Genomic DNA, 21,172 nt, shown 5'->3' on the forward strand with positions numbered 1-21,172 from the left:
AATATTTCATGTGTTGATGTGCCATTATAGATGAAACCAAGCAAAGCCTGCACATGAAAGAAGCATGGGTGAAATAAGAAGCATGAGTCAGATATGCATGAAAGATGACATCAGGCTGAGGAATAAATGGATATTCCTTTTGTAAGCAATCTTTGGAAATAAATCCAACTGTCAGAAAAAGAAAATTCCTAGAGAGCCAATCACAAAAACAGCAAAACAGGAAGTATTAGGATTGGGAAGAGGACACAACAAAAGACAAGAAAGTTTCATTTAAAACCATATCCTAATGTGTAAGATCCGTACACACACCCCTTATATAATGTAGAACATTAAAAAACCCAGGATACTGGCTCACTGGTCAGACAAGATGGTGTTGAGTTACTCCTCATGTTACCCTCAGTGTCTTGAGTTACTCCTCATGTTGGGGTCCAGAGTGGCCATGTAGTCTAAAGCGCTCACCACTATGGATCACTGCCATCTCATCTCTGTCTGTGTGGGTTTGAGTCTTGGGGTTGGCCTATGTGGGTATGTGAGAAAGCTTGCCAGTAGCTTCTTGTGAGTCAGTGGTTCTTTCAGGCGTTTTCCCAGGTTCTTCCTCCACCGTTAATACTGGCCGCCATGTATAGCCTATCTTGTGCTGAAAAATGGCGTTAAACCCCATAACAACAACAACTACTCATCATGTTACCCTAAGTGGCCAAGCAGTCAAAGGTGGATGCATTTACACATCACCAACATCTCATCTGTGTCCATATGGACAATGTAGATATAAAATAAAGCTTGCTGGTAGCTTCCAGTGGGATGATGTCACTAACCAGGGTTTTTCTGGATTCTTCCTCCACCAAATATCACCTACAATGTGCTGAAACATGGAGGTAAACCCCACAAAACCAAAGCAAGTCATCTTATACACATAAATATACGTATTGAGTGATGGGTGAATTTACTGATTAACAGATATGTATGTATGTACCATAGTAATAAAATCTCTCTAGTGTATGTATTGTCCATAAAATTAATAACACCGCATACCACATATACTCATAAATTCAACTGCAAATAACATGCATACATACAACATACCATATGTACTCACTTATAAGTCCAACTGCAAACAACATGCATACATACAACACACCATATGAACTCACTTATAAGTCCAACTGCAAACAACATACATACATACAACATACCATATGTACTCACTTATATGTCCAACTGCAAACAACATGCATACATACAACATACCATATGTACTCACTTATAAGTCCAACTGCAAACAACATGCATACATACAACATACCATATGTACTCACTTATAAGTCCAACTGCAAACAACATGCATAATTGAGTCGGTGGTTCTTCCCTGGGTTTTCCAGGGTTCTTCCTCCACCAGTTATACTGGCCGCCATGTATAGCCTATCTTGTGCCGAAAAATGGCGTTAAACCCTAGAACAACAACAACAACAACAACATGCATACATACAACATACCATATGTACTCACAAGTCCAACTGCAAACAATAGAGACCCTGATCTGCCAGAGGATAATGTGCTGGTAGATGCGGGTCTACATAGTTTCTTCTATTGATTACTCCTCACAAACTGCATTGACCCTTATTTTCTGGTGCATTATGTGCAATTGGACTTGACTTGTAAGTAAACAATCCTTCAGGTACAGATCTACTTAAGACAAGCCAATTAGTGTTGAGATTGGCAATCCAAAGAACGGCATCTATGAATGCATGTATAAGGTTTTATGGCACATCAGCACAGTCATGGCTAAACAGTGGAGTAATTTCAGGCTAAATAGTGGGTGTAATTTCAGGCTAAAAAGTGGAGTAATTTCAGGCTAAATAGTGGAGTAATTTCAGGTTAAATAGTGAAGTAATTTCAGGCATCTCAAATCAGGCAAACAAAAGAAAAAGGCAAATGTTGGTAAAAACCTTAAATTCACCATTTCACTATAAACAAACTCTTTCAAAAAGTCTAAAATTTTTGTAACATGAATACTGTCATTTAATATATCCCATGACAATAAGGTTGTCTCCCTTAGTAGCCTCTTGCAAAAGGTAGTGGGGTGCAATAGGATTATTCCACTAGCATGGACTGCAATAGGGCTATTCCACTTGCATGACATGCAATAGGGCTATTCCACTTCCATGGCATGCAATAGGGCTATTCCTCTTTCATGGCCTGCAATAAGGCTATTCCACTTGCATGGTCTGCAATAGGGCTATTCCACTTGCATGGCCTGCAATAGGGCTATTCCACTCGCATGACCTGCAATAGGGCTAATTCACATCTATGGCCTACAGGGCAATTTGAAGCAAAATGAATCAAATTATCACGATTCATTAGTAACGAGAATTAAATGTTTGTTTTTGTTTGTGGTTACTGACAGGCAACCTTTGACTTGTATGTAGTTTTAAACATTAATGTTTCTCTTTGTATCTGTATATGTTTACTCAAGTCCATGGTACGCTTAATCATGAAGACACACACATGCATATACATGTATGTATGCAGGTGGTAAGGTAATACACAGGACAATGCCATGCTGAATAGGAAAATTCCTGCACAGGGCAGGTACCTCATTATCAGGGTTGTTATTTCCCTCGACTTGATATATATCAACCTGACTCATGTCAACTACCTCCTCGGAGGGAATTTTCTTCAAGACATCACCCTGTTGTCATTGATGTATACACAGTGATTAATGCTGATGACTGACATACATTGATTGCTGTCTACATGCAAGCAACAACCTCAACAAATTTTCTTATTTATATAAAAATGTACATTTTTAAACATATTCAAGTAATTTTTTAAAAAAGTATGTTTTGATATATATTAAATTATATTTTTTTTAAACCAATATATTGTAAAATGACTAATATTAGTACATGGGAAACAACACAACTGACACAGTTTCTCATTATTGGACTTGTCAGAAAATGACGATACATATGAGGAATTCTAACACCAATTTTCAAGAATCCAGGCAGCCTCTCTGGAACAAATAACACCTTTATTTGAAGTAACATGTAGAATCATACACATACCTGAGCACAGAAAAAAATCATATACATACCTGTACAGTCAGAAAAAAGCTTATGCATACCTGTACAGTCAGAAAAAAGCTTATGCATACCTGTACAGTCAGAAACCAGCATATGACACTTGTACAGTCAGAAACAAGCCTATATACCAGTGGTTCCCAACATTTTTTGGCCATGACTCTAAACAATATTTTGCCCTGAGCATCATGACTGATTTCCACAATTTGTTCAATTTTGCCATCTTAAAAAAAATCCTAGCGACCCTCCAAAACTGATTTGGGTTGCAAACCACTGCTATACATACCTGTATAGTCAGAATCTAGCCTATACATACCCATACACAGACAGAAAGAAACCTATACATTTCAGGAATTCTATCAGCATGATTTGGAATTCAGAATTTTCAGTAAAAACATTGGTAATAACACAACAAAGTTTATGCAGGTTGTCATTTCTGTAGTATGTGTATTATAACATATCTGTGCCCATAACTCATCTAATAATACAACAAAGTTTATGCTGATTGTAATTTCTGTAGTACATGTATTATAACATATCTGTGCCCATAATTCATCTAATATTTCATTTAATACTTTAATTCTCTTAACTAACATGTGAACTAACATTAATATGTGCTAACCAGTCTGTAGGTGTGACCTAACATTAATGTGTGCTAAATGGTCCATAGGTGTGAACTAACATTAATCTGTGCTAACCAGTCTGTAGATGTGACCTAACATTAATGTGTGCTAAATGGTCCATTGGTGTGAACTAACATTAATCTGTGCTAAATTGTCAATAGCACTGGTTCCCAACCTGTACACCACAGAACCCTAAGGGGACAAAAGGGTTATTGCAAGAGAGCTTAAAAGTAACTATTAGCATTTGAAGGGTCTGCAATAATTTTTTTAAGTTATGGGATCCTCATATTTGAACTGGTTGGGAACCACTGATCTCTAGGTATCAGCCAATATTAATCTCTGCCAATGGTCTAAAGATGTGAGCTACCAATAATCTGTGCTAAATGGTCTAGAGGTATGAGCTAACATTAATCCTTGCAAACCAATCTATAGGGTATGTGCTATCATAAATCTGCTAAATGGTCTATAGATGTGAGCTAACATTAATGTGCGCTAAATGGTCTACAGGTATGAGAACACTAAAATTCTAACATGCAAATATCTGTCATTTTAATGTACTGTTGTGTAGATTGTTAAAGACTGAATTTCACACCGGGTAAATATCTTCCTCCTTGATAGCAGAAGATTTAAAAATAGCTCCACCAACAGGCTTTCATCTTGTGGATAACAAAAACATCAACAAAATTAAAAACCACACCAAATGAAAAAAATTATAAAGTTATTTTACATTTCTCTCCCAAAAAATTAAGAAACAAATGCCAGTAGGAAAAAGAAGAAATCTGACAAAGATTGGACTTAGCTTCTTTTATGTGGATACATGTATGTACATATGATATCTGCATTAGATTAATTTTGGAACTAAAACAAATTAATAAAAAAGCAATGGCAGCAAATAATCAGATAAGAAAGCAGACAAAAAGAAATACTGTATTTAAGGTCTGATGTCCCCAACCACATTATCAATGTAGTACTAACATACATACAATCGAGGTATATGTGGAACTTACAGTCAACTATGCCTTTCATAAAACTAATATATGTATATGTATATATATATATATATATATATATATATATATATATATATATATATATATATATATACCATGCCTTGAACAAACTAAGATATGTGGAACTCCCAGCGAACTATGCCTTGAACAAACCAAAGTATATATGAACTCCCAGTGAACAATGTTTTAAGCAAACACACACACACACATACATACATACATACATACATATATATATATATATATATATATATATATATATATATATATATATATATATATATATCAGTGAACTATGCCTTGAGCAAACTAAGAAATTGAGATATATGTGGAGCTCTGTCTGATAATGCTTTGAACATACAACTACAGAAAGTAGAAACAAATAAATTTCAAAATATGATATAATAATCTACCATGCCGAATGATTTTCTGCAAAAGATCAATGACATGGAAGAAATTGATAAATCATAATGTTTTCTAAAAAATATAAAATGTTGAACAGATAAAAAGAGATTATGTATGACCTATACATAGAAAGGCAACAAAGCATTTACACAGCTGGAAAAGGAAGACAACATATATAGGGAAATATCTGTGTAGTTTTTCTACCTCTATGATGTACCTATCCTAAATCAAAGAAAAAAATGTAATTAATTAGAACTGATCATTTTATTGGAACGTTACAGTAATCAAGCTCATATTGAACAAATACAAAAAAAATGAAATAAATCAAAAACAAAAATTCCCCGATTTGCAATTAACTGTCCTGATCCAATATTCTCTGAATGATTTAAATAAAATTCTCTCCCTCATGGTGAAACTCCAAACTGGAGACGATACAAATATTAGATTACTCCAATGGAATTTGGCAGGTAAAGAGCTGAAGTAATGGTGTAAAATTTCCTGAAATTCCGCAATTCTAATATTATATTAAGTTGACTTGCTGTCAAAAACATTTCTATTCTTTAGTTCACGTTACGGGTTAAAAAGAGCATGGAGAATATGGGAGCAAAACAATTCTGAAATACTGACAGAAACAAAACAACCTTCAACCAAATAAAAGCAGTATGCCTACCTGAATTACGAGATATCGGCCTGGATCTCTTGCCATCTTGGCAAATTCCTCTGCTAATTCTTTGAATGAGGGACGGCTGTCAGCATCCAACATCCAGCCTAAAATAGTAGGAAAATAGTGGCAAACATGTAGTATACAAGTGGCATGCAGTAGTATACAAGTGGTATGCAGTAGTATACAAATGGTATGCAGTAGTATACAAGTGGTATACTAATGGTATGCAGTAGTATACAAGTGGTATGCAGTAGTATACAAATGGTATGCAGTAGTATACAAATGGTATACAGTAGTATACAAGTGGTATGCAGTAGTATACAAATGGTATGCAGTAGTATACAAATGGTATGCAGTAGTATACAAGTGGTATGTAGTATACAAGTGGCATGCAGTAGTATACAAATGGTATGGAGCAGTATACAAGTGGTATGCAGTAGTATACAAATGGTATGCAGGTGGCATACATTCAATTCATTATTTTACTACTTTACTTCAGAAACCTTTTATTTCATGCCTTACATTACAAATATATTTTATAATATGATACATTTTGTATACTTATTTCATGCCTTACGTGACAAAATGAAAGTAATTTTATTACATGATAAATTAAACTTATGTCATGCCTTACATGACAAAGTAATTTTATTACATGACAGATTACACGTATTTCCTGCCTTACATGACAAAGTGATTTTCTTACATGATAAATTACAGTTATGTCATGCCTTACATGACAAAGTCATTTTATTACATGACAGATTACACGTATTTCATGCCTAACATGACAAAGTAATTTTATTACATGATAAATTATTTATGTCATGCATTACATGACAAAGTAATTTTATTACATGATAAATTACACTTATGTCATGCCTTACATGACAAAGTAATTTTATTACATGATAAATTACACTTGTCATGCCTTACATGACAAAGTCATTTTATTACATGATAGATTACGCATATTTCATGCCTTACATGACAAAGTAATTTTATTACATTATAAATTACACTTATGTCATGCCTTACATGACAAAGTAATTTTATTACATGATAAATTACACTTATGTCATGCCTTACATGACAAAGTAATTTTATTACATGATAAATTACACTTGTCATGCCTTACATAACAAAGTCATTTTATTACATGATAGATTATGCATTTCATGCCTTACATGACAAAGTAATTTTATTACATGATAAATTACACTTGTCATGTTGTTGTTGTTGTTGTTGTTGTGGGGTTTAACGCCATTTTTCAGCACACGATAGGCTATATATGGCGGCCAGTATTAATGGTGGAGGAAGAACCCAGGAAAACCCCAGAAAGAACCACCGACCCACGAGAAGCTACTGGCATGCTTTCTCACATACCTACATTGGCTGAATCTGAGACTCGAACCGGCGCAGACAGAGGTGAGATGGCAGTGATCCATAATGGAGAACGCTTTAGACCACTCGGCCACTCGGGGCCCCCACACTTGTCATGCCTTACATGACAAAGTCATTTTATTACATGATAAATTACACTTATGTCATGCCTTACATGACAAAGTAATTTTATTACATGATAAATTACACTTATGTCATGCCTTACATGACAAAGTAATTTTCTTACATGATAAATTACACTAATGTCATGCCTTACATGACAAAGTAATTTTCTTACATGATAAATTTCACAATAAATTCTCTAGTTCACCTGGCTAACAATATTGTAAAAAATGTTTCCTAAATTTAGTATTAAATTATTACCCATCTGAGATTTCTTTTATCACGAAGTTTTTATTTCACTGGAAATTATTTAGATGGAAAGAATGAATAATTTTGTTCATTCATACAGACGTTACATCTTTCATTTGTTGTACATAAAAAAATTAGTCCCAACCAAAGATGAACTAATACTGACATTTAAAAGTAGATTATATATTTTTTGCAAACTATAAATCAAAGAGCAAGCATCCTTCCAATTAACCAGAACATTTTACACAGACAAAATCATTTTTCAACACATAATGTCCAATGTGCATGATGTCGCATTGTTTGATGCAGTACCGTTAGATTACAATTGATGATCCATGTTTACATTACCTCAAGTTTCACTTTTACAACTAAACATTACATTGTAGCAATATTCATGTGGAAATAAGGTTTACTGTATGCAGATATTACCATATTTACTGTAATGTATTTGCGACCGGATATTTGCCATCTTTATTTTGGAACAGTAGACTACAGAATATGCAAACAAATTTCATTTTTTACTCAGAATCGCATCACATATTTACTGTATAAATATGCAGTGGTTGGATAAATTTCTGTCAGTTGGGAGACAGGCTTATGTCTACTTTCTTCTGTGAACAGAGGTGAGTTTATTGACTTCTGTAAGTTAACATTTAGACTACTCTTGTAATTAGGGTGAATTCCATACTACAGATATGCTGCCTCCCTCAAACCCCACCCCACATCAAGCAATACCTGTAGTTTTACTTGTTATTGTTTTCACCTTGTGGTTTTAACCATTTTTCATAATGACTCTCCCAAAGCAGTGCTCAAAGGACTAAACATGACATCACACTAGCTATTGTTAGCTAATGAAGTAAAATGTGAAATGGTAGCTATCTCTAAGCAGTCACCATTTTGGATCACTGCCATCTCACCACTGTCTGCGTGGGTTGGAGTTTCAGGCTTGGCTAATGCTGGCACATGAGAAAGCTTGCCAGTAGCTTCTTGTGGGTCGGTGGTTCTTCCTGGGATTTTCCAGGGTTCTTCCTTCACCAGTTATACTGGCCGCCATGTATAGTCTATCTTGTGCTGATAAATGGCATTAAACCCCAAAACAACAACAAATCTCCAAGCAGCTTATGTTTGTATTGCCTTTGAGACAATCAGCTGTATAAATTGCCCAGACTGGAGACTGGGGAAACCCCTCATAATACATCAGGAATAACAAAGCATGTACAGTCTATGCTAGAGATGGGATGCTGCAACAGTCCATCTCCCTTCTCCAATAAGAGAGGAGTAACAGCACATATACTTCTATTTAATCATGTAAACATCTACAGTAGAGATGGGATTCTGGAAAAGCTCCTCTCCCTTCTCCAAATAAGCGAGGAGTAACAACACATGTACTTCTATTTAATCATGTAAAGATCTACAGTAGAGATGGGATGCTGGGGAAGCCCCTCTCCGTTCTCCACAAAGCGTGTACTTACATTTAATCATGATCATGTAGACATCTATGGTACAAATGGGGGGCTGGGGAAGCCTCTCTCCTTTTTCCAGTAAGTCTGGTACATCTCTTGCTCTGACAGTCTCATATGGCCGGGCACCATATGTAAACAGTTCCCATACTGTCACACCTGAAAGAGTTTTAAAATTAAATTCTATAAAAGATTTCTCTAAGCAAAGGGGCCTGCATTCATTAAATTATCTTGAAAACAACTTAGGCTTAATAAATTATCAATTTTTAATGACAAATGACTGTGAATAAGAACTTACTGCCACTCTATCTATACATACAATATATTCATCATGAAAATGAAATGGATTGTTTGCTGTTACACTTGTTTCACTTTCTATTATAATCTCTGGAATGCAGAATTGGACCAATGTTGCATTGTACATGTCTTTGGCATAGAGACTTCATCCAATATGCCATCCTACATGTCTCTGGAATGCAGAATTGGACCAAAGTGCCTTCCTACATGTCTTTGGCATAGGGACTTCATCAAATGTGCCATCCTACATGTCTCTGGAATGCAGAATTGGACCAAAGTGCCTTCCTACATGTCTTTGGCATAGGGACTTCATCCAATGTGCCATCCTACATGTCTCTGGAATGCAGAATTGGACCAAAGTGCCTTCCTACATGTCTATGGCACACAGACTTGGCCATATGTGCCTTCTACATGTCTTTGGTATAAAGACTTGATCTAATGTGCCTACATGTCTTTGGCATAGAGACTTGATCCAATGTGCCATCCTACATGTCTCTATAATGTAGACTTGGTCTGATGTGCCCTTCAACATGTCTCTGGCATGTACAACTGGCATGTATGTGGCATGCAGACTTCATCCAATATGCCATGCAACATGTCTCTGGCATGTACAACTGGCATGTATGTGCATGCAGACTTCATCCAATATGCCATACTACATGTATCTGGCATGTACAACTGGCATGTATGTGCATGCAGACTTCATCAAATATGCCATACTACATGTCTCTGGCATGTACAACTGGCATGTATAACTGACATGCAGACTTCATCCAATATGCCATACTACATATCTCTGGCATGTACAACTGGCATGTATGTGGCATGCTGACTACATCCAATATGCCATACTACATGTCCCTGACATGCAAAATGCATCCAATATGCCATACTACATGTCTCTGGCATGTATAACTGACATGCAGACTTCATCCAATATGCCATACTACATGTCTCTGGCATGTACAACTGGCATGTATAACTGGCATGCAGACTTCATCCAATATGCCATACTACATGTCTCTGGCCAAGGATATGATCCATGATGACAACTTTTCTAACCAGACATATGTTCTGTGATGACAACCTTTCTGTTCTGTGATGACCTTCTGTCTGGCTGGAGATATGTTCTGTGATGAAAACCTTTTTTACAGGGGTATGTTCTGTGATGACCATCTTTATGACCTTGAGTATGTTCTGTGATGACCACCTTTGTGACCTGGGATATGTTCTTTTCTGAAGAGAGATATGTTGTGTGATGACAACTTTTCAGACCAAAGATATGCTCCATGATGACACCTTTTCTAACCAGGGATATGTTCTGTGATGACAACCTTTCTGACCTGGAGTATGTTCTGTGGTGACAACTTTCTGACCAAGGATATGTTATGTGATGACCTTCTTTCTGACCTGGGACATGTTCTGTGATGACCTCCTTTCTGACCAGGGATATTTTCTATTATGACCTTCTTTTTGACCAGACATGTTTTCTGTAATGACAACCTTTCATACCAAGGTATGTTCTGTGATAACAATCTTTCAGACCAAGGTATGTTCTGTGATGACAACCTTTCAGACCAAGGTGTGTTCTGTAATGACAACTTTTCTGACTAGTAATGATATGTTCTGTGATGACATCTTTTTTTGCCAGGGATATGTTTTGTCATGACATTCATGCTGAGAAGGTTTTTAACTTGTTACGAGGTTTTTTGGTATAAAAAACAATTTACTTTCAGCTTTTATCTTCTTTATAAAAGCAAGAGTGTGCTGATGTTGCAATAGACCCTATATATACATACACATATACATGTATAAAAAGAACAATGCTCTGTTAGACCTTACCTTGCAAGACTGTACATCAGTTCTTCCCAAAACTTAACAAGACATTGATTTTAAAAAATAATGCCTTAAATTGATTTTAAAAATAATGTCATAAATTGATTTTAAAAATGAAGCCATAAACTGATTTTATAAATAATACCATAAATTGATTTTAAAAATGAAGCCATAAATTGATTTTAAAAAATGATGCCACAAACTGATTTTAAACATGCATAAATTCATTTTAGAAATGCCATAATTAATTTGAGAAATAATGCCATAAATTGATTTTAGAAATAATGCCATAAATAATACTATAAATTTATTTTAAAAATGGTGCCATAAACTGATTTTAAAAATAATGCCATAAATTGATTTTAAAAATGCCATAAATTGATTTTATAAATAATACCATAAAATGATTTTAAAAATGAAGCCATAAGCTGATTTTAAACATGCCATAAATTCATTTTAGAAATGCCATAATTAATTTCAGAAATAACGCCATAAATAATACCATAAATTTATTTTAAAAATGGTGCCATAAACTGATTTTAAAAATGGTGCCATAAATAGATTTTAAAAATGGTGCCATAAACTGATTTTAAAAATGGTGCCATAAATTGATTTTCACAATGGTGCCATAAATTGATTTTAAAGCTGTAAGTACAAAAAATGTAATATATTAATCATGTCTGTTTCTACTTCGGCAATGTTGATCCTCAGAATCTTAAAAACTTTTGAAAGACAACAGATTTCAAAACTGATAACGCTGCATGGAAAATAAACCGCCAAGGGATTTAAGATTCTGTGGGTTTTTTTTATAAATGTATCCACAGTTTACACACTAAAACAATTTTAAAAATATCATGAAAGTTATCAGCAACAACAAGTTAGTATTTCTTGCCAGAACAAACTTCAAATTCAAAGGAGTTGCATATTATTGACAATAGTCAATTTAATATAGTAATGGCAGGTAATTTAATATTGACTGTAGTCAAATGAATAGTGATGGCAGCTAATTTATTATTGACAGTAGTCAATTTAATACTGATGGCAGCTATCTTAATATTGACATTATTCAATTTTACAGTGCTGGCCAGTAATTTAATACTGACAGTAGTCAATTTAATATAGTGATGGCAGGTAATTTAATACTGACAGTAGTCAAACGAATAGTGATGGCAGCTAATTTAATATTGACATTAGTCAATTTAATAGTGAAGGCAGCTAATTTAATATTGACATTAGTCAATTTAATAGTGCTGGCTGGTAATTTAATACTGACAGTAGTCAATTTAATATAGTGATGGCAGGTAATTTAATACTGACAGTAGTCAAATGAATAGTGATGGCAGCTAATTTAATATTGACAGTAGTCAATTTAATACTGATGGCAGGTGTGTGTGTGTATGTGTGTGTGTGTGTGTGTGTGTGATTTGGATTTTTAATGCAGCTTCAACAATTTTTCAGTTATATCACTATGATGTCTGCAATATGGCAGTTTATAGTGACGTGTAACACTGAGGCATCATGCCGCAGACATGTAGCATGATGTCCCACCCAGTCACATTATCCTGACAACAGGCCGATCAGTCCTAACACTAACCTCTTAATGCTGAGCGCCAAGCGAGGCAGCTGTTAGTACTATTTTTGTAAGTCTTTGGTATGACTCGACCGGGGATCGAACACACAACCTCCCGCATCTGAGGTGGACGCTCTAACCACTAGGCCACCAAAGTGGTCCTGATGGCAGGTAATTTAATACTGAAAGTAGGCAACTTACCAAAACTCCAAACATCACTCTTGTGTGTAAAGATTCTGTGCTGAATGCATTCCAGGGCCAACCATTTTATTGGCATCTGAAGAAACAAATAGTTTTCAATTACATCATTAGTTATGTGAACTGTTCAAAGGACTGTTAGTTACATGAACTGTTCAAAGGACTGTTAGTTACATGAACTGTTCAAATGACATGTTGAGGACAGTCTTATTACACAGTGACAACATTACAATTATTTCTTAAAAGTCAATTATAAATTGAATCCATATGTACTGAAATCACCATTAACCAATTTAATTTAATCCACTGGTACAAAAATCACCATTATCCAATGTAATAAAATCCATTTGTATGAAAATCATCAATATCTAATGTATTTTAATCCATTGGTACTAACATCATAAATATCCAATGTATTTTAATCCATTGGTACTAATATCATCATATTCCAATGTAATTTAATAAATTTGTACTAAAATCATCATTATCCAATATAATTTAATTCATTGGTACTAAAATCATCATTATCCAATGTAATTTAATCCACTGGTACTAAAATCATCACCATTCAATGTAATTTAATTCATTGGTACTAAAATCATCATTATCCAATGTAATTTATTCCACTGGTACTAAAATCATCACCATCCAATGTAATTTAACCCACTGGTACTAAAATGACCATTATCCAATGTAATTTAATCCATTGGTACTAAAACCATCACCATCCAATGTAATTTAATCCACTGGTACTAAAACCATCACCATCTAATGTAATTTAATACATTGGTAATACAACCATCACCATCCAATGTAATTTAACCCACTGGTACTAAAATGACCATTATCCAATGTAATTTAATCCATTGGTACTAAAACCATCACCATCCAATGTAATTTAATCCACTGGTACTAAAACCATCACCATCTAATGTAATTTAATACATTGGTAATACAACCATCACCATCCAATGTAATTTAATCCACTGGTACTAAAACCATCACCATCCAATGTAATTTAATACATTGGTAATACAACCATCACCATCCAATGTAATTTAATCCACTGGTACTAAAACCATCACCATCCAATGTAATTTAATACATTGGTAATACAACCATCACCATCCAATGTAATTTAATCCATTGGTACTAAAATGACCATTATCCAATGTAATTTAATCCATTAATATTAAAATGACCATTATCCAATGTAATTTAATCCATTGGTACTAAAATGACCATTATCCAATGTAATTTAATCCATTAATAATAAAATAACCATTATCCAATGTAATTTAATCTATTGATATTAAAATGACCATTATTCAGTGTAATTTAATCCATTGGTACTAAAACCATCAACATCCAATATGCTGAGTTGTCAGATCAATGGGATTAGACAACACAAGGATCAGATAATCTAAATTTTATCAATTTTCATTCCTTTTTGAAATACAAATTAATGAACTGACAGATGTGAAATACTCAAAGGAATCATTGTGGCAAATGTATTTGGATTTGACAGTTTTCACTGTGTAAACCATTGGATTTGACAGGTTTCACTGTAAACCATTGGATTTGACAGGTTTCACTGTCAACCATTAGATATGACTTCTTTCACTGTGTAAATCACTGGATTTGACAGGTTCACTGTGTAAACAATTGGATTTGTTAGGTTTCATTGTGTAAACCATTGGATTTGACAGGTTTACTGTGTAAACCATTGGATTTAACAGGTTCACTGTGTAAACCATTGGATTTGACAGGTTTACTGTGTAAACCATTGGATCTGACAGGTTTACTGTATAAACCATTGGATTTGACAGGTTTACTGTGTAAACAATTGGATTTGACAGGTTTCACTGTGCAAGATTTGAGATAAAACATTTAAGAAAAAAGTACAATAACAAGAAATTTTAGAAAAATGATGCGTCCATAAAAACCTATTAATCACTTATCCAAAATCTTATATCCTTAATTCATTTTAAAAGGAAGAATGAAATACTAATCTCTCTCTCTCTCTCTCTAAACCCTTTGGTTTCTCATTCTCTTTACAAACCATTTGTTTTGGAAAAGGCCTAATAACAATAAATGGTAGAACGTGAATACCAAGAGTGAACCTAATCTCCTGGAACAAAGACAAATAAGTATAAACTACTTTTGAAAAGGTATCACAACTGTTATCTTTATTTCAATGAAACTCACTGACCATTACAAACTCACTGAACCATAACTGTTGTTGTTGTTGTGGGGTTTAATGTCATTTTTCAGCACACGATAGGCTATGCATAGCGGCCAGTATTAATAGTGGAGGAAGAACATGGGAAAACCCCGGAAAGAACCACTGACCCACAAGAAGCTACTGGCAAGCTTTCCCACATACCCACATTGGCCAAATCCTAGAATTGAACCCACACAGATGGAGGTGAGATGGCAGTGATCTGTAACGGGGAGAGCACTTTAGACCACTCAGGGCCCATTGAACCATAATTTATACCTCTCTAAACTATTGATTTTGAAGTGAGGGTGGCATTGGGGGGTATAGTTTCCACTGCACATTTATCATTGTCTTTGCTGCATCAATCCAAGGAAGTGGAAACTTAAGTGCCTTCCCAAGATCACACCAAGGCAGCAAACCAGGAAAGACCTGGACCCTGGATTGACAAGTCTGATGCCTTAACAACAAACTACTGTCTCCCTAAAATTTGTTTAAAAAAACACACAATGAGCACTATGTCGAAAATGGAATAGCCATTTCTTGCTCTCTCTCTCTTTCTTTATACTAGCCAGAGTGGACATTTTCAGAGCACTGAACACTGATCACCTTCCCACAGTGGACAATTAAAGAGTACTAAACAATGCTGACCTTCCCACAGTGGACAGTTATGTAGTACTGAACACTGCTAACCTTGCCAGATGGGACAATTAAAGAGTACTAAACAGAGATTAACTACACACAGTGGACAGTTATGGAGTACTGAACACTGCTGACCACCCCACAGTGGACAATTAAAGAGTACTGAATGCTGCTGACCTTTCCCAGTGGACAATAAAAGAGTACTAAATACTGATGATATCCCCATAGTGGAAAATTAAAGAGTAATGAACACTGCTGACCTTCCCACAGTGGACAATTAAAGACAACTGAATATTATTTAAGCTTCCCACAGTGGACAATAAGGAGTACTGAATACTACTGACCTTCCCACCAGCTGCATGGTACTCTTCTTCATTATAGTCAAGTAGCTTGGCCAGTCCAAAATCTGTAATCTTCACCTGACTGGCACTTTGAACTGAATGAATGAATGAATATATATATATATATATATATATATATATATATATATATATATATATATATATATATATATATATATATATATATATATATATATATATATATATATATATATATATATATATATATATATATATATATATATATATATATATATATATATATATATATATGCATGCTAGGTAAAACAAGCTAATGAAGCTATTATATAATGATTGCACATAGTCGTATTTCCTGTATTTACCAAATGTAGACTCAATTACTGATTACAGTATTTATCAGCTGAAGAATGGGTAGGTGATTACTATAGTTGTAATTACTGTTTTGTAACATTTGATGACTGGATAGGTGATTACTATAGTTGTAATTACTGTTTTGTAACATTTGATGATTGGATAGGTGATTACTTAGTTGTAATTACTGTTTTGTAACATCTGATGACTGGATAGGTGATTACTATAGTTGTGATTACAATATTTATCAGTTGGAGATGGAATGGTTGATTACTACTGATGTAATACTATTTAAGTTCAGCCTACCATAGAAAACTGTTGGAATCTCTCAACTGATAGAATGTATGGTGAGACAGTCTGTACAGAGAATTGACTGTATAATGGAGACAGGCTACATAATCTCTTGACTGATACACTGTACAGACTGTAGAGAGACAGACTACAGATAAACTGTTGAGAGATAGACTGGTTACATAGACAGACTATATAGACTGTACATATACATTAATCATACAGAGATATGATGCATATAGAAACAAACTGTTTATAAGACTCTATATAGAGACACTGTAAAAAGATAGGCTGTATAGAGACAGTGTATACACAACTATATTATATAACATAGATTGTCTGCATAAAGATAGGCTGTATAGAGACAGTGTATACAAGACTATACTATTTTTATAACATAGACTGTATAAAGATAGGCTGTATAGAGACAGCGTATACAAATCTGTATAATATTATATAACTTAAAGACAGACTGACTATATACAGATAGGCTGCATATAGAGACAGTGTATACAAGACTGTATAATATTATATTATATTAGATTGACTATAAAGATAGGCTATATAGAGACAGAATGTATACAAGGCTGTATAATATTATATAACATAGACTGACTGTATAAAGATAGGCTGTACAGGGACAGTGTATACAAGGCTGAATATTACATAACACTGACTGTATAGAGATAGGCTGTATCAAGGCAGTGTGTATACAAGACTGTATAATATTATATAACACAGACTGACTGTACAAAAATAAGCTGTATAGAGATAGGGTGTAGGCAAGACTGTATAACATTTTATAACATAGTTTGACTGTATAAAGACAGACTGTACATATATAGTTTGTACAACTATATATAAAGACAGACTTTTTATAGTTACAATGCATATGTAGAAAGACTGAATAGAGTTAGATTGTACATATAAGTAGACTGTACACACAGATAGACTGTAAACAGAGGTACACTGTACACAGCAAAACTAAATCAAGTTTTGTACTCTTAGTACAGTAATGAATCTGATGTGATTATAAAAACATCGAGGAGAAAATATGCTTCTTAAAGACTTCATTGTAATTTAACTTCAAATGTGTCATACACCATGGATTACCCTTCCAATTTTTTAAAATTCAACTTCAAATGTGTCATACACCATGGATTACCCTTCCAATTTATTTTAATTCAACTTCAAATGCATCATACACCATGGATTACCCTTCCAATTTATTTTAATTCAACTTCAAATGTGTCATACACCATGGATTACTCTTCCAATTTATTTTAATTCAACTTCAAATGTGTCATACACCATGGATTACCCTTCCAATTTATTTTAATTCAACTTCAAATGTGTCATACATCATGGATGCCCCCTCCAATTAAACAGCAAATGCCGAAGTCAAACAAGGGATATAACTCTATACATATTTGCCAGAAAACAGTAGAAATCAAACTAGACTTAGGCCTTCTGACTATAAAACCTTGTACAAAATTTGGTTTCAAGCCATTGCGTCCTTCAAAGGTTGTTGAGAATAAACTTGGAGGCAAACAGGAGCCAAGAACAGTGAGAATCAAACTAGACCTACATCTTCCTAATGGACAGCCTCGTAAGGAAGTTTCAGACTCTTAAGTCTTTCAAATCATTCTGACAGCAATGTTTCAAAGCAAACAGAGGGCATATTTTCATAAATTTTGAGGGAAAATGGCGACAATCAAATCTGGTCTAGGTTTTCTTTATGTACAGTCCCATAGTAAATTTATTTTAAATTCAAAACAGCCTGTCAAAAGTTGAGCTGAAATTAAATTCTGACAAGATGGGACATAAAAGGTCAGGACATGATGAACTACTGTGGGCAACATGCCTACTCCATAGATATGTCAGGATAGAATGCACAGGCATTGGCAACACTATATGCCTACTCCATAGATATGTCAAGACAGAAAGCACATTGGCAACACTATATGCACACTACACAGATATGTCAAGACAGAATGCACAGACATTGGAAACACTATATGCATACTACAGACATGTCAGGACAGAATGCACAGACATTTCAACACTGTATGCATACTACACAGATATGTCAGGACAGAATGCACAGACATCAGCAAAACTATATGCATACTACATAGATATGTCAGGACAGAACGCACAGACTTTGGCAACACTATATGCCTAATACAGAGATATGGCAGGACAGAATGCACAGACATCAGCAACACTATATGCATACTACATAGATATATCAGGACAGAATGCACACATTGGGCACTCTATATGCATACTACACAGATATGTCAAGACAGAATGCACAGACATCGGCAACACTATATGCATACTACATAGATATGTCAGGACAGAATGCACACATTGGACACTCTATATGCATACTACACAGATATGTCAAGACAGAATGCACAGACACCGGCAACACTATATGCATACTACATAGATATGTCAAGACAGAATGCACAGACATCGGCAACACAATATGCATACTCCACAGATATAGCAGGGTCATAGTATTCAAAACATTTTTAAAAAAGCTAATGGCATAACTTGTGCAAATTCTGACTTACCAAGGACATTTCTAGCCGCTAAATCTCGGTGTACTATGCCACGTTCTTCCAGATACGTCATTCCCTAAAAAATATGTATACATATTAAAATATGAGTTGTGTGCTTTATTTGTAGAATAAAATATGTTAAATATTGTTAAGTTCTTTATATATATATAGCACTTTACAATAAGTAGCTAACAGCACAATTAACATTAGGAAAAATCGATGACCGTAGGTAATGTTCAAGTGATCTACAAAAAACGGTATGAAAAAAACTGTATTAGAGTATCACTTACATAACTCATGCAATAACTTCAAAACAATGGAATAAACTGATTGCATTTACTCAGTCCCAGTGTAGAAATCAACTGTGACCTAAAAACTGTAAACTCAAGCAAAACTGAAAGCAGAGTGCAGCACACTGAGCTTTTAATTTTGACTTAAAAGTTTTACAACTCTTATGAGAAATAAGAATAAAGAACATGGAATTATCGTTATTTATTTCTTTTTATTTGACAGTCACATGACAATTCATTACTGTAATCACATGACCAGTCTATGACAATTTTATCACTGTAATTAAAAGACATTAAAACAATGCTATTGCATGCATATTAGTGATTTCAATTCTCAAATAAATAGTATTTATTAAGAAAAATTAAGAAAACAGATAACAAGTAATTCAAAAGATGTCTATCAAACACAGCAACTCCAGTGTGATTGGAAAGTACACACCAGACACTCATTTTGAGTACTGATTTTGTTGTTGATTTTTGGTTAGCAATATGAGTCACACGGGAAAGACTGGGTTCCTAAAAATGCGTGTGCGAGTGTCAGTTGGATTTTTAACATAGCTTTTTAAAAGATTTTCAGTCAAATTGCAAAGATGTCTGCAGTGTGACAGTTTATAGTGATGTCCCACCCAGTCACATTATCCTGACATCAGGCTGACGAGTTCTAACTCTTCATGTTGAGCACGTAGTGAGGCAGCTGTTAGTACCATTTTTATAGGTCTCTGTTATGACTCGACCTGAGTTTGAACCCGCAACCTCCCACATCCATGGTGGCCGCTCTAACTACTAGGCCAGAGGAGTGGTCTTTAAAATGAAACCTCATAAACACACACACACACACACACACACACACACACACACACAAAACAACAATGTTCTTACCCTGGCAATCTGTGTACACCAATTAAGAAGACTTTTTGAGCCCGTGTTATCCTTGTGTTTTCTGATGTAATCAAGAAGGCAGCCAAGCGGCATCAACTGAGTGATCAGCATCATTTGGGATGCCATGCATACAGCCAAGATTCTGATACAACAAGGGTGATCAACTGATGTCATTACTCGGGCCTCTTCCAAAAGTTCTTTGTTATGATTTGGAGAGCTTCCTTCTTGTAGTACTTTAATCGCAACTGGAATTTTAACATTCTCACCCTCAGGAATCCAAAAGCCCTGGAAAAAAGTGAAAAGAAATATTATGATTTCATTTGAAATGGCATAACATGTACGGTAAAGCAAGTCAAAACCATCTGACCAATTTCCAAGTTTTCTTTACCTACAAAAACCAGTCCTCAGAAATTGTGATCCTGCCTAAACCAGTTTCAAGCTTTCTGAATCTCTCTGAATTAGTCCCTGGAGTAATTTGAATATGATAAAGGCAGTCCCTGCATAATTATTCTGAACCTGTCTAAACCAGTCCCCAAGTAATCTACATTTGTCTAAACCAGTCCCAAAGTAATCTGCATCTTCATTTGGCATTCTGAACCTGTCTAAACCAGTCTTTGGGTATTCAGAATTGTCTCAATCTCTGTCCTATAGTGGACAACAAAATACTTACTCTCATGATGATGTCCTGTAATTAGTTTCCAGTCTTT

The 21,172-nt window shown here is 34.7% G+C and overlaps 1 protein-coding gene across 4 annotated transcripts in view; it reads right to left on the bottom strand.

Moving 5' to 3' along the window:
* The window catches only part of LOC149790206 (epidermal growth factor receptor-like), a 320,772-nt gene that overhangs the window by 20,263 nt on the left and 279,337 nt on the right, over positions 1–21,172 (bottom strand). For 3 of the 4 annotated variants that reach the window (XR_016423815.1, XM_089972210.1, XM_089972209.1), the window contains exons 19-25: positions 20,466–20,750; positions 19,309–19,372; positions 16,103–16,194; positions 12,902–12,977; positions 9,010–9,156; positions 5,789–5,886; positions 2,594–2,689 (exon numbers count right to left, since the gene is read on the bottom strand). Coding sequence is in view for 3 of the 4 variants with exons in the window: in XM_089972210.1 (XP_089828336.1) it covers positions 2,594–2,689; positions 5,789–5,886; positions 9,010–9,156; positions 12,902–12,977; positions 16,103–16,194; positions 19,309–19,372; positions 20,466–20,750 (858 nt within the window). In the remaining variant the exon portion in view is untranslated. The remainder of the gene's footprint in view (positions 1–2,593; positions 2,690–5,788; positions 5,887–9,009; positions 9,157–12,901; positions 12,978–16,102; positions 16,195–19,308; positions 19,373–20,465; positions 20,751–21,172) is intronic. The other variant, XM_089972213.1, reaches the window with a different exon arrangement.

The sequence above is a fragment of the Sinohyriopsis cumingii genome, chromosome 10, assembly GCF_028554795.1.
Source record: "Sinohyriopsis cumingii isolate HCF-2022 chromosome 10, ASM2855479v2, whole genome shotgun sequence".
Taxonomy (NCBI): Eukaryota; Metazoa; Mollusca; class Bivalvia; order Unionida; family Unionidae; genus Sinohyriopsis; species Sinohyriopsis cumingii.